Source organism: Diceros bicornis, chromosome 10 (genome assembly GCF_020826845.1).
Source record: "Diceros bicornis minor isolate mBicDic1 chromosome 10, mDicBic1.mat.cur, whole genome shotgun sequence".
Classification (NCBI taxonomy): domain Eukaryota; kingdom Metazoa; phylum Chordata; class Mammalia; order Perissodactyla; family Rhinocerotidae; genus Diceros; species Diceros bicornis.
In genome coordinates, this window is record NC_080749.1 from 55,337,073 (window position 1) to 55,352,866 (window position 15,794).

A 15,794-nucleotide genomic window follows, 5' to 3' on the forward strand; every position below is an offset into this window, starting at 1 on the left:
TTAACAGACAATTTAATTGGTTGTACTCAACCTGCAAACTCTGTCCCCTGGTCAGCAACTCAAATTTCAGTTCAGTTCTTTTATCTTTAGCTGAGCTGCATGCAGCCTGCCCCACACATGCTGATTCATGAATCAGAAGGAGATTTGGGCAGATTTTTTTTTACACGGAATTTGAGGGTTCCTCTCTAACTGTCTCCTTTAGGGGACTCCCCCTTCACTTCCTAGTGCTTGTGGTTGACTTCTCGTACTTCAGACCAGAAAGACCAAGGTTTTCTGTAGTTACCTGCATAGTATTGCACAGCATTGACTGTGGCCTTCCCTCACGGTAAAGCTGTAACAAAAATGAGAAACTTACCCTGTGCTTCATACCATCTTCCAAGTGTCACCTCCCCTTCAGAATTTTCCTGCTTTTGTTCACTGTAAAGAGCCTTTGGATAGTTAACTGTTTTCTGTATTTTATCCTGAGTTTATAGTTATCTGAGAGAGGGTTGGTCTGATAGGAGCTTACTCAGTCAAACTGAAAGCAGAACCCCTTCCCAGGTCATTTAATATTGTGACATTATTTTCTTATCAAAATAAATATAGTCACGTGATTCAAAAATCAGAGGTACACAACAGTATACAATGAAGTCTCCCCTTCCTGCCCTGTACCAAGATATTCAGTTCTTTTTCCCACAGGCAATCCCGTATGTATTCTCCCAGAGATGATGTATGCTAAATGAAACAAATATGTATATGTACAGTTGTCCCTCGGTATCTGTGGGAGATTGGTTCCAGGACCCCCTGCAGATACCAAAATCCATGGATGCTCAAGTCCCTTTTATAAAATGGCATAGTTTTTTCATATAACCTACTCCTATCCTCCCATATACTTTAAATTGTCTGTAGATTACTTATAATACTCAATACAATGTAAATGCTAAGTAAATAGTTGCTGTACTATATTATCAGGGAATAGTGACAAGAAAAAAAAGTCTATACATGTTCAGCACAGATGCAGCCATCATAGGCCTTTTGATCCACAGTTGGTTGAATCCATGGATAGAGAACCCATGGATATGGAGGGCCGAGGGTACTCTTTTCTTTCTTTTTTATAGAAATGATAGCATGCCGTACACACTTTTTTGCACATAACTTCAATAGTTAGCAATATATAATGTAGATCATTCTATTTTAATACATACAGAACTTTCTCATTTTTTTAACAGAAGCATAGTATTCTATTATTTTGATATGTTATTTATTTCTATATGGTTTATTTTAATCATTTTATAGGAAAGATTGATCGAATGAATCATACTTTAACAAATTCCCTGTTATTTAGGTTGTTTTTAGTTTTTTATTACTGAAAATCATATAACATGCTTATAGCTTATTTATATTCACATCCATGAGTATTTTCCTAGAATAAGTTCCTAGAAGTAGAATGTGGGGTCAAAGCATATGTGTGTTTTAAAAGGCTTTTGAAACACATTGCCAAGGTGACCACCAGAAATGTTGCATCAATTTAAATTTCCACCAGCAATATTTGAGTTCCCATTTTCTAATATATTTATCAATATAGGATATTATTTTTGTTCGACATTGATAAATTTTGTAGGCAAAAATGGTATACTATCATTTTAAAATATGTTTCTCTTGTTAGTAAGATTAGACATTCTTATGGTTATTGAAAATTTGTAATTTTTAAATAAATTACCTGTTTATTAATATATCTTTTTCCTACTTTTATATGAGGTTACTACTAACTCTTAAAAAATAACTTCTAATGTACCTTTGTTCCTTTGCTTCCAACTAATTCCATAAAAATAACTTTTATTTAGAAGATTACTGGGTGGCAGATAACTGTTAAAGGGGCCTTCCACTAATAAAAATATGTGAATGATATATCCTCCTTCACTTGAAGGATAAAATGGTTCTATAAATCAATCAGAAAGCAACTACTCAGAGACAGATCAGTCAATAATTGATATTTTCTTCCCAGATATTCATTAAACAAATTAATTATATGTTAGTTATTTGGTATGGCAGAAAAAAGTTTGTGACAGAATGTTTTTAGAATGCCTTGACATCATTGTTTTCAAAGATTTTATTTATTTATTTTTTTCCCCCAAAGTCCCAGTAGATTGTTGTATGTCATAGCTGCACATCCTTCCAGTTGCTGTATGTGGGATGCGGCTCCAGCATGGCCAGAGAAGCGGTGCGTCGGTGCATGCCCGGGATCCGAACCCAGGCCACCAGCAGCCGAGTGCGTGCACTTAACCGCCAAGCCATGGGGCCGGCCTGACATCATTGTTTTCAAAGTATTGAATATCTTAATTATGTTTTAATTTCCACAAGAATGTCTTATCATTTGAAAAGTTTTCTATAAAGTTTCTTGAATTTAGTTTATCATTTATAAATAAGTTATTTAAACTTTTTTTTATGTGGACAGGTATGTAGAAAATGCTAAAATATGTTATTCTAAGGATTTCAATGTTAGACTTATTATTGTAACAGTAGAGATAGGAGTAGCAGTTGCAGCAACACTTACTCCTATTTATTAAAAGTGTATCAAGGGCTAGACAGTGTGGCAAGTGATTATATTATCTTATTTAAGTGACCACGTGAAGTAGGTAGTATCTTCATTTCACAAGTGAGGAAATTGTGTCTGTGCTCTTCATTTATCTCTTCTATGAAACTGAAAAAAATAGACTTTCTTGTCCTTATATTTGTCTCAGCACCTAGTTCACCGTCTTGCACTAGTATGTTATGTGTGCTTAATAAGTGTTTTTGATTAAATTAACAAAAGGATTGTTAGTTGAATTGAATTAAATTGTAATTTGCAGATAGAATAACAAAGATCACTGTTTTGTACTTTTTTCGATAAACGTAAAGACACAGTCAGGAAATTAGCAGGTGTTCTTAAGAAATGAAGAACAGCAGCACATAATTAAGGTGGAGATGAAAATGTCAAGAATCCTAAGGTTTAGGGTAATTGGACAAAAGGAAGAAAAATAGATAGAAATAATTATAAATTAACTATCCACTGCATCATAATAATGAATTCTGTTATATTTAACTATAAAATAACTGAATCATAGATTTGAAATGCATACATGATTATAGTCATAGATGCATCTGACATGAAACTTATTTTTTTCCCCAAGTGTGAAGTACAGTTCATCCAGCTTTCTGTGCTTTGCTGAAAGAATAAATGTCTTTCCAATACTTGCATAGAAAATTGTCTACTAGTATATTATGGTTAATTTTTCCTATGATTTTTCTAGATGGAAGAGCTTACCTTTCTTCTTTCCAACTATCCCTACCTGATAGCTGTTAACTGTGCTGTGTGTATATCCAAATTGTATCTGTATTCACTCATGTATTTTAAATAACTAGTTGAAATTGCAGTGAAATTGCACCCTGTGTTTTGCATTCATTTTAGTGAACCCTGCCACTGCAGTCTCAGTACTTATTCAATGCTTGCTAGTGGATTACTTATAGCTATCCTACTCAAGTGATCATGTAAATCCTCCTTTCATTTTGAGAATTGTAGGTTTTGAATACAGAAAACATTTTCATAATACCTGTATTATTGCAGTGTTATGGTTCTGACACTGTTTTCATTAAAACTTGCCATTTATAGGAATTTAGATTTGAATCATTTAAAAATCTCACTAAGTGCAGAAGCTATGTGTCTGAGACATAGGTGTGGATGGTAGGCTTTTGCTTTATTTAGTTTTAATATTAAGGGCTGTTTTCAGGTACACCCTTTTTTTTCTTCTTGCATTTTTTCAAAATTAAAAGAAGATACTGCTTCTGTAACAAGTTAACTATAAATTATTTTTCTTGAATTTGAAGTCATAGCTATATTATGGAGAAACTAAAAATTTGCTATTAACATAAAACATTTGGTAGCTTGCATGATTAGCTGAGGGTAGAACATTAAATTATTTTATATGGAAGTCAATTTTATTTTAATTTGAAATGTCACAAAACACAATTTGGGTATAGACTTGTAAGCTTGCTTCTTTTAATTAATCCCATATATTATGGGAATGGGGGGAAATTCTTGCTTTTCATGCTTTCTTTCATCTTGTGAGTTATTTCATTTTTTATTCCTTTACTGTCATTGTAATAGGGTTTTGGGAGAGAGGAAACAAATACCTGTGGTCAACCAACTATGTTAAATGAAAGTTATTTGTTTCTTTAGAACTAATTTTAATGCAGTAATAAATATTTCCATATAAAGTATCTGAAAATACCTGATGGCAGGAACTATATGTTTTGTTTTGTTTTCTTTTAACTGTACTTGTTACAATATGGGTCTACCACATTCATTACTGTTATTAAGAAATTGATACTACTTGAGGATAAAAAGAGATTGATGTATTTCGTAAATGGGAAGCATAATAGTGGAGTGGTTAAAAGCACAGAGTGGGATTTCTGCTTCTGGTTATGAGGGAGTAGCTAGTATTAGACTAACCTTTCCCAAGAATAACTATGAAAACTGGAGGAATAAAACCCACTGTTTGAAGGCATGGGTGAACACCCAAAACAGTTAGGACATGAGGGACCTAGATCCAGGAGATTGATAAAAGACTGTCTACACTTTGAGAAGAGCATGACTGTCTGTGTCACATTTCTCCTTAAAGAAATTGTTGACTTCTAAGCAGCACATATGTAGGTTCAGACACTGAGAAATCAAGCAGAAAGTGGCTGCTAAGAGCCTAAAAAGCTAAGTAGAGATTTTGGCAGTCTCACAAGGTCTTAGGGACAAAAGTAGATTTGATGGCCAACCAAGAAGAAGGGGCCTGGGAAATACCCTAGGCTTTCAGTGAGACTCCAGAAAGTCTACACTTTAGGAGTAAGAACAAACAGGAAATAGACTAGTCTCAACTGGATCAATAGGTAATCTACCTATATTCTATCTGTTTGCCAGTAGAAAATTAAGTCCTCTATGGAGGAAAATATCATGCAGAGCCTCTATAAATTTTCATCTACAGTGTCTAACATTCAATAAAAAATGATCAGACATGCCAAGAAATAGGACCAAATGACTGAAAATCAAGAGAAAATAGACAGTAGAAACTGACCCACCAGTTATCCACACATTAGCTTGGTCGGACACAGACTTTCAAATTAGTATGTTTTATATGTTTAAGAAAATTAGATGAAAAGATGGAGAATTTCATCAGAGAACTGGAATCTATAAAATAGAACCAAATGGAAATAATAGAACTGTAAAATTAGAATAACTGAAATTAAGAATTTAATATATTGGTTTAACAACAGATTAGACATAGCAGAAGAAAGAATTTAGTAAACTGGAAGATCAGTAGAAAATATCCTGATTGAAACAGAGAGATAAATATAAAAAAAAATGTGGAAAATATAGACAAGAATGTGAGAGGCGTATGGGACTTGGTGAAAAGGTTTCACATACATGTAGTCCCAGCAGGAAAGGAGAGAGAATATGGAGGAGCAAAAGCAACATTTGAAGAGATACTGGCCAAGAATTTTCCCTAAATAATCAAAGTCATCCAGCCACAACTTCAAGAGCCTCTACAAATTCCAAGAAGGATAAATAAAAAGAAACCACGCCTGGACACATCCTAGTGTGATTACTGAAGGAGGAAAAAAAAAACAGCGAGAAAATCTTAAAATCAGCCAGAGAAAAAATATATATTATCCTCAAAAGAGAAAATATAAGACTGACAGTAAACTTTTCAACAGAAGAGAGAGAATACAGGAGACTGTAAAATGACACCTTTAAAGTGATGGAGAAAAATAATAACTACAAATTTAGAATTCTATACCCAGTGAAAATATCCTCCCAAAATGAAGTTGAAATAAAACTGAGAGAATTCGTCACTAGCCAGTTGGCACTAAAAGAAATACTAGGGGACATTCTTCAGGCAGGAAAAATGATCCCAGATAGAAGCAAGGTAGCAGGAGTGAATGAAGAGCAACAGAAACAGTAAATACATAGGTAAAACTAAATGAATATTGACTGTTTAAAATAATAATAATTTTATGACCACTCGCCGCAACTGCAGTGCTCAAAATCTGTTGTGCATGGATTTCATGTCGTACCAAGACTGCACTTCCCACAGGCTGCTCCTGGCCAGTGACTGAAAGTGGCAGGGAGACTGAAATTTAAGGCAAGCCCATTCCTGGGATGCGTGGGTCTCCTGTGATGGCTGATTTGGAGTCAAGGAGTCCCTAAGGGCTTTGCCAAGCTTTCCTTAGACGGCGTGGCAGTCTACGACATTTCCACCCAACCTTTCTTCCCTTTCTGCCAAACGCAGGTTCAGACTTGTGTCACAGTCTGGCTCCCTCCCCATTTTCTCTCACAAGCATTTTCCTTAATAAAATCCTTGTACATTTAATCCCATGTTGTGGCATCTACTTCTCAGAAGACCCAGATGAACACAGTAGAATTAAATGTACGGAGATAGCACAAAAGATAGAAGGCAGTAATCAGAGTTAAAGTGTTGTAAGTTCCTCACGTTAACTGATAAGTAGTAAAGAACAAATATATGGCAGACTGTACAGATCAAGAGAAACTAATAAAATAATAAAAGAATGTGTAAATAATAAGCTAATGGGAGAAATAGGATAATAAATACTTGAACAATTCAAAAGAGGGCAAGAAAGGAGAAAGAGGGGAAAAGGATAGCTGGAATAAATAGAAAACTAATAATAAAATGGTTGGTTTTGTCCCATGTAGAATTTTTCTTATATGCTTTCTAGAATTGATATGGTGCTTTTTAGAAAGGTCATTTTCACTAACAGAAATGGTTAACTACATCTTACATTATAGTTTTATTTTGTAAACTGAAATTATAATTCTTTTGAAATTTTTCTAAAATAAAGTATGAATTAGGATTCCAGCTTTTTTTCCCACCCCTCAAATGATTAGTCAGTGGTCCTAGAACCACATTAATTAATTATCTTTTCTCTGCTCATTTGAAATGCCAACCAACTTTATCAAATATTAAATTCCTAAGTAAACCCAAGTGTAAATTAGATTACTGTATTTGTCCAGTTTTGTTTAGAACAATGTAAGTGTAATAGTAAGTGCTCGATACTTGTTTTATGAGCCAAAGAACAATCTGAGTGAATTTACAATCGTTTTTTTTTAATGTGTTAGGACAAGGACCTCATCATTACTCTGCTTTTTCAGAATTTTCCTGGCAATCTTTGAATGTTCATTTTTCCAAATGAATTTTACAATAATTTTTGAGCTTCTCCCAAAAAAATCTTTTTGAGGTTTGACTGGAATTGAATTAAAACTATAGATTATTTTAGGGGGAGAATGGACATCTAATAAGATTGTCTTCCTATTCAAGAACAAGATATGGTTGTCCATTTATTGAAATTTTCTTTTGTGTTCCTAAGTAGACTTTTATAGTTTTATTTATCTAGGTTTTCCATATTGGCTTTTTTTTTGTCAAAGAAATCTTTTGTGAGCACTTGCTCTGTATTAGGCATGGGGCCACATAGCAGCAGACATGATTGATATGGTCTGTGACCTTCTGGAACATAGTGAATAGTGGAGGGGAGGACACATGCAAGTAACAAATATATTGTTCACTATTTGATTGTTTCCAATCTTTTACCACTGTAAATCATGTTGCAGTGAACATCTGTGTTCATTAAGATTTTTCTGGGGGCTGGCCCAGTGGCATAGTGGTTAAGTTCCCGCACTCTGCTTCAGTGGCCCGAGGTTCATGGGTTCAGATCCCAGGTGCGGACCTACATACCGCTCATCAAACCATGCTGTGACAGCGTCCCACATACAAAAAATAGAGGAAGATTGGCACAGATGTTAGCTCAGGAGCAATCTTCCTTAAGCACAAAGAGGAAGACTGGCAACAGATGTTAGCACAGGGCTAGTCTTCCTCACCAAAAAAAGAAAAGATTTTTCTGCATTTCAAAATTATTTCTTTAGAATAGATTATAGAAGGGAAGTTGGACCTACAGTATTTGCAATTGCAACCTAAACAAGACAACGATGTCTCTATTTCTCTTCTACAGAGCTTAAATAAATTGTTCCTCAATGAGAACTGTTTTTCAAAATTTCAAATTGTTTCAATTATTTCTTTGTATGTTGATCTTGTATTCTGTGACCTTGCTAAACTAATTAGTTCTAGGAGGTTTTTTTGTAGATTCCTTGGGATTTTCTGTATAGATTATTATGTCATCTGCAAATAGGGATAGTTTTAGTTCTTCCTTTCTGATCTGTACGGTTTTTATTTCCTTTTCTTGCATTATTGTGCTGGCTAGGACTTCCAGTATTATACTGAATAAGAATGGTGAGAGTAGATGTCCTTGCCTTGTTCCCAGTCTTAGGGGAAAAGCATTTAGTCTTTTACCGTTAAGTATAGTGTTCGCTGTAGCTTTTTGTGGATGCACTTTATCAACTTTATCAAGTTGAGGAAGTTCCCCTCTACTTCTTGTTTGCTGAGAGTTTTTATCGTGAATAGATGTTAAAGTTCGCCAAATGCTTTTTCTTTGTCAATTGATATGATCCTTTTTCTTTTTTTTGCCTGTTAATATGGTAGATTTCATTGGTCTTCTAATATTGAACTAGACTTGCATCCCTGGAATAAACCCAGCTTGGTCATGGTATATAGTTCTTTTTTTGTATATTGCTGGGTTCTATTTGCTAATATTTTGTTGACTGTTTTTGCATCTATATTCATGAGAGATAATGGTCTGTATTTTGTTTTGTTTGGTTTGTACTGTCTTTGTTTGGTTTTGCAACCTGGGTAATATTTGCCTCATAAAATGAGTCAGGAAGTGTTTTCTCCTTTTTTATTTTCTGGAGGAGATTGTGCAGAATTGGAGTTAATCCTTCCTTAAACATTTGATAGAATTCACCAGTGAAACCATGGGCCTGGAGATTTCTTTTCTGGGAATTTTTTAACTATAAATTCAATTTCTTTAAAAGTTTTAGAGTTCTTCAAATTATCTGTTTCATATTGAGTGAATTTTGGTAGTATATACTTGTAAAGAATTGATCCATTTCTTCTAAGTTGTCAATTTATGTGTATAGAGTTATTTGTAGTATTCCCTTACTGTGCTTTAATGTCTGCAGGATCTGTCATGATACCCCTGTTTCATTGCTGATGTTGGTATTTTTGTAATTTGTGTCTTCTCTCTTTTTCTGTCAGACTAGCTAGAGGTTTGTCAATTTTATTGATCTTTTCAAAGAACCAGCTTTGTGTTTCATTGATTTTTCTCTCTTTTTTCTCTGCTTTCAATTTCATTGATTTCTGCTCTTATCTTTATTATTTCCTTCCTTCTGCTTGCTTTGGGTTTATTTTGCTTTTCTTTTTCTGGTTTGTTAAGGTGCGAGCTTAGATTACTGATTTCCACGTTGACTTTTAAGTTTTTTTCTAGATATTTTATATGTTTTGCTGGTAATGTGAATGGGATATTTTTCTATTATATTTGCTAATTGGTTGTTTTTGATCTATAAGAAAATGGCCGAGTATTTTCATCTATTTAATGGGACACTTCACTGATATTTTATTTTTTTTGTAGTTTTAAAATCTAGTCTCTTGAGTTTTTCAGGTAGGTAATTATGGTGTGTCAGTGGTCGTATTTTAATTTTCTGGTAGAATTATACTTTTATAAATATAAACTTTTTGCAAGCATATAAAATTAGGAGGCCATATAAGAAAATTGGGAAAGGTAGGTACATTCTAAAAAAAAAGACCTCATTTTAGTCGTATGTCAGCTGGTTAGTGAAGCAAACATTGCAGAAAGCTGTGATGGATGGTAGGAGGGATTTCCATTTTATCTGAATTTTTAGTCCAATGCCTCAAAGTTACAAGGGTTGTATACGGAAGCAAAAGTAGTCTTAAACATAGGATAATCACTGATGAAGTGTCTCTTTATAAAATTAGTCCTCATTCAAATGTCTTTTGCAGTTTAACACTATCATTCTCCTCTACTTTGCTGTCACCATTTTTGTTGATCAGTCTCTTAATGATTGTTAAATATTCAACAACACAATAAATAAAATACAAACTGAAAGTCTTGTAAAAGATGCAGGATTTCAAGAAGTCAATGACAGTAATGTTGGATAATTGCTTAAGTCACATACAAAGCCACTAACAAATAAAAATGGGCAGAGTTACTTATTAACAACTGAAGAAAAAACTGAGGACAATAACATGACCAAGTGCTTCAAAAGAAAATGATTTGAATATTAAAGCACTGGGAGAGGGGCTTGAGAAACTTGATGACGTCCACATATATTTTTGCAGAAATTATCTTTTTGATCATGCTGCAATAATCAAATAAAGTTGCATTGTCTTACTATTTTGTTGGAAAAATTACACTTGATTCATTCTTCGTTCTCAGAGTTAGCATATTAAAATTTTAACCTCAATTTTGTTAACTTCAAGCTTATATAAATTTATTTTTGTAATATTTTTATTTCACTTTAAAGACTCAATGAATCCTTTTCCTCCACTATTTACCAAGAAATTTTGATTCTCATTATATATGTGTTGCTTTAAGTGGCAATTTTCTGGTACCAATTTTCTTTCGATAATGAGAATTTCTTATATTTATTCGAAGGAAAACTTTTAAACCTATTCTGAAACTCTTTAGGAAAGATCCTTTTTGAATTGTTAACTGTGGTTACCTCAACTGAAATTGGATCAGAGGACTTTCACTTCTTTACATTCACACATCTATATATCTATGTCTGTAGCTATCAATATCTATCTATCTGTCTGTCTATCTACCTATCTCTCCGTTGCCTAGGCTAGGCATTTAACAGGTCCTCAATAAATATTTGTTCAATGAAGAGAAGTAAACAGAGAAAAACCCCATTTCTGTCCTTAGAGAACTTATAATCTAATGGCAGAGCAGGGACCAATATAAACAGAAGATCAGGAAAGCTTATAGATGGAGAGGAAAAGGTTATTTCAGTTAAGCTTAGTAGTAAGTTTTAGTTTGAAGCAGTTTTAATTTGATTCAGGAGGAATTGAGAATCATAGATTTTGGAGAAGAGAATTATGGCATGTGAGAATATATTTGGCTACCTTTGGAGATTGCATTGTGTAGGGGTAAGATATTCATCTTGTCATGACGTAGTTAGATCCTGAACCATATCTTTGACTGTGGATATGCACAGCAGGGAGCAGAGCTGTCTGAAGGCATGATTGACTTTTTAAATTTTCTGGTGAAAATGCCTTCCAAATATGGAATTCTGCTGCTCTCTGTAACCATGGACATGTTGTGTTTGCTAAAGAAATGATAGATTTTTTTCTGTTTTTCTCAAAAAATCTTAAAGTATCAAACTTTACACAGGAAAGCAGAAAACAGGGTATAATGCCATCTATTTTCATCACACATAATGGACATTTAAACTTTTAAAGTAGTCCAACAGAATTATGCACATACACATTCCATTAACCAATAATCTTTTTTGTCTCCTTCATTCCCTCTCAGGTTACAATTCACACTTTCATATACTAGTATTAATTTAAGGCACAGAAATTATTACAGGAAAAATAATTTGTTATTCTGTAAAGAACATCTTGTATAATGTTGGAAACTAAGGGAAATGTTCTCTTAATATTTGGTTTCCAGAACGGATAGACTCAGATAATAGTTATTGATATCATCAGTTCGTTGCTAACTAAATACACCTTAAAAAATTTTGTAAGGGCAGTAAGATTGAGTGTATTTTTGCATTGTTGAGTCCTTCTTCTTAGGAAGTTACATAGATTTTACCCATATGTTATAATGGTTTTGAGATTTTGTATATTTTTAAAAAATATCTTTTTTGCAACAGTGGAATGACTCTAATTACTGTTATGATACAAGATTTGTTTATAGTCAATCTCTTATTTGATTTATACCTAGGCCAATATCTTATGTTATATATTATCAGTAGGGAAAGAAGTTCATATTTGCAGGATACCAACCTGCAAATACAAATTCATATGTATTTGATGATTTAAAAAATTTTCCCTAGGAAACATAACTTTTGAAACAATGATGGAAATTCTCCGAGATAAACCAAGTGGCATTAATATGGAGGGAGAATTCCTGACCACGGCAAGCATGGTCTCTGTTTTACCTCAAGACTCCAGCCTTCCTTGCATTCACTTCTTTACAGGGACTCCTGATCCTGAGAGGTAAAGTCACAAAATACTATAAACCAGCAAGGGGTCAGGGGATAGCGTAGAATCAGTAGTCTGTTGATGATTTTGTCAGGCTAAATTTTTGTTACACAAATATGACAATAATTTGTGGATGCATTTTCTGTTCAGGTTTTAGTCAGCTACTTCCGTGTGTGTATAACTGCCATAACCATTCTCATTTTTATGGTATGAAAATCTTAACTATCTTAATAGTTTCTCATTTGTGATTATCCCTACTCCCTCTTTCTCCAAATATATTGAACATTGTCAAGAAAAGAAGGTAGACAGGTTTTCTTATGCAGATTCTAGATTACAGTATGACATGATTAATAACAGTTAGTAAAAAGGTTAAATGATGTAGTTGTGCTGGATTTAGATTGTTACTTATGCACTCATAGCTAGAAAATACATACATGTAAAAAATATCAGTAGTTCAAGTTATATCTTAAGTAGGATTTGTGTAGACCATCTTGATTTCAGTCATTCATATCTCTCATAAAACTTAATGCACATTACATTTAGAAATGACCTTATATTCACTTTCTCTTATTGTTATAGTCTTTTGTATTATTGAAGATATCTTCAAGAAAATGAAATGAAGCCTGTGTCCTCCTTATTAATACTGCTGCTGATTTTCATCCCAAATCCTAATCCTCAATCTATAACATTCAGGATTGTTCTTACCTTCCAGCTGTGGAGTTTGCAGTATAATTTCACTTGACATTGTTTATATGCCAGGCCCTCTGTTAGGGTCATGGGAATATAAGGCTAAATAAAGCGTGGCCCCCTGCCCCAAAGGAGATCCCAGTGTAGCAGGGAAGACAGGTGTTGGTATAACTAGCAAAACAGAACAAATTAGTGTGTTAACAACTTAATAGAAACTTCTAACTAGAGGGAATCTTAGAAGATTTAGAATAATGCTGAATATTTTTATATCCCCACATGCCAATTTAATAAAGACTCTTTTTTCTAGGTCTGTTTTTAAGCCTTTCATATTTGTGCCGAATATTTCACAACTATTGGACACCAATTCACCAACATTTGAACTTGAAGATGCAGTTAAAAAGAAGCCACATTTTAAGAGTAAACCTGACAGAAGACACCCACTCTACCAAAAACATCAACAGGCATTGGGAGTAATAGATAATAAAGAGGTATGATTAGATTATATTCTCTGTTTTATCATTAAGAATAGTTTAAAATGTGATTCAATCCGTATTTTGAACTTTGGAATTTCAGCTTTTTTTCCTTCCTTCATATAAAAATAGTTTTAATAATAGTTTAGATGCTTAGACTGTAGAGCTATATTATTTTTTACTTTTGGTTAAAAACAATGGTTAAGAAAGTGTTGTGAATCTTTTAGAGAAATGTGGTATATTAAACATAGTATCAATAGCTAACATTTCTTGAACTCTTATTATACACCAAGCACCATGGGACCCTTCCATGGAATATTTCATTGTATCTTTACGACAACTTTATGAGGTAGGTAGCAAGTTTAAGTAGCTTGCTTAGTATATATCTCACATCAAAAGTTACAAAGCCTGGGCTCTTACATAATGTTGTTAATCATTAATTAATTGGCCTAAGATTAATTTTAATTGAAAGTGACTTAACACCCCATAGACTTAATAATGAGTCTGAGTTTTACAAAAATAATAAATGCTTGTTATTTTAAAATGTAAGCATTATAAAGATTAACATATCACCCAAAATCTCATCTCCAGAAATAAGCAGATGTATTTTTGGGGGGCAAATAGACAGATGGATATACAAATGTTTTTGTAATACCCATACCTCTTCAGCCCTCCTACCCTCTTCCCTCTCCACCCCAGAGGAGAAACCATAGATTAAAAGGAGATGGAAGGGCTTCCTAAAGACTTTTCACCGAACCATCCATTGATTTCCCTGCAACGAAGGAGAAGATTGGCCATTTTATATCTTTTCTCACCTGTTATCTACCAGCTCCTGATTTTTATTGCCTGTAGTTCCTTTTACTTCACCAAGGTCTATACATTTACATTCTTTCTACATTATATGAATTAAATGAGTTTTCCTCTGGGTAATTATTTATTTACTTTTGTCTGTAGTATGTTGGCATTGTTGCCATGCCTTTCCCCTCATCTTGCTCATGCTTAAAGCAGAGAGCTCTGTCCAGACCTCCTATTTGCTTTCTTGACACTAGTCCTGCTTTGTCTGGGAGCAGTTTGTTTTCACCTCTGACCTACAGTGTAAACACTTTTCTTAGCCTGCTGGAATGGAGTGAGAGGCAAGCATTTTGTTCTAGGAGCCCAGTAAGTGTAGGATCCAATCCACCAGGCCAGAGGTGTCATCCCACTCCGTGGGCTTGGTTTATCCTCCAGACTCAGCACAGTGCTGTGAAAAATGACAAGCCTTCTGGTTCTTCTTGTATTTGCTCAAGTTTCTCAGTGATATGTTTCAAGAGTGTCTGCTCTGGAGGGATTTTCCCTCACTCCTCCCTGAGCAGCCTTCACACTGCCTTCATTGCTTATGACAGTTCTCAAGAGTTCTCAGCTCCTTTTCCCCCTCAATACTGCTTCTGAGAGGTGGGTTTTGTAGACTTACTATTAAATGTTTGTTAAAGTAAATTAAATTGCTGATTGACATTTTTCTAAGTAATAAAAATTTAAAAGCTGTTACCATTTTAGGCTTTATTTAATAGGCATTAAGTGTTGATTGACAACATAAAGTAGTGGAAAGACAATAGAATTTGAGGGAAGAAGTGTCGAAGAGTTAGGTTCTAGTCCTGGCTCTGTAAATAACTATTTTCCTGTCTTAGGGAGAATCAATCCTACTAGTCATTTTAATTTACATGTCTTGATTACTAATGAGGTTGAAAATCTTCACATATGTTTATTGACCGTTAGTATTTCCCCTTAAATGACTTGCCTGTTCTTTTCCTTAGCCTATTTTTCAATTGATTCTTGGTTGTTTTTGTCTTTTGCCTCAAAGAGGCAAAAATATGTGAATATTAAGTCTTTGTTATACTGCAAATTTTTAATTTCAGTTTATTGTTTAACTTTTTTGTCAGACAAAAATTTTTAGTTTAGTCCATTACAGTTGGTAGTCTTTTCTTTAAGGTAATTTGATTTCATGCTTCAAAAGACCTGCCTTACCTCAAAATAAACATAACTTCTGTGTTTTCTTCCAGTATGTATGTGTGTGTTTGAAAAAATACCTAGTTCTTTAATTCATCTGAAATTTATTTTTGTGTATGTCATAAAGTAGAGATTCTAACTTTGTTTTCCAAAGAGGTGACCAGTTATTCCAATACCATTTATAGACAAAATCCATTTTTTTCTCCACTGATATGAAATGCAGGGTTTCTTCAGAAAAAAATGCATACAGTTTCATATTGAAGTCCATGTTAAGGTTAAGAATCTTTGTTTTGTGGAGTTCTGCCCTATAATGGTTCAAATTTTTAAAATTATGCTCACTTTCTAGTAACTTTCTTATATACTTCATCTCTCAGTACCTACCCTATACTGATCGTGGTAATTGAGCAATAACTTAAAAATTGCTCCTTCCTGTAAGAGTCATGACCTTTTTGTCCCCTTTTTGAAACAAGGAGGAATCACAGAGAAAATGTCTTTTCCTTTAATTGCTCTTTCCCTT

General features: G+C 33.8%; 1 protein-coding gene across 4 annotated transcripts in view; it reads left to right on the forward strand.

The window, feature by feature from the left end:
• SCRN3 (secernin 3) overlaps positions 1–15,794 on the forward strand; it is a 40,181-nt gene that overhangs the window by 23,311 nt on the left and 1,076 nt on the right. For all 4 annotated transcript variants that reach the window (XM_058549285.1, XM_058549284.1, XM_058549283.1 and 1 more), the window contains exons 6-7: positions 11,990–12,152; positions 13,132–13,312. In XM_058549285.1, the coding sequence (XP_058405268.1) occupies positions 11,990–12,152; positions 13,132–13,312 (344 nt within the window). The remainder of the gene's footprint in view (positions 1–11,989; positions 12,153–13,131; positions 13,313–15,794) is intronic.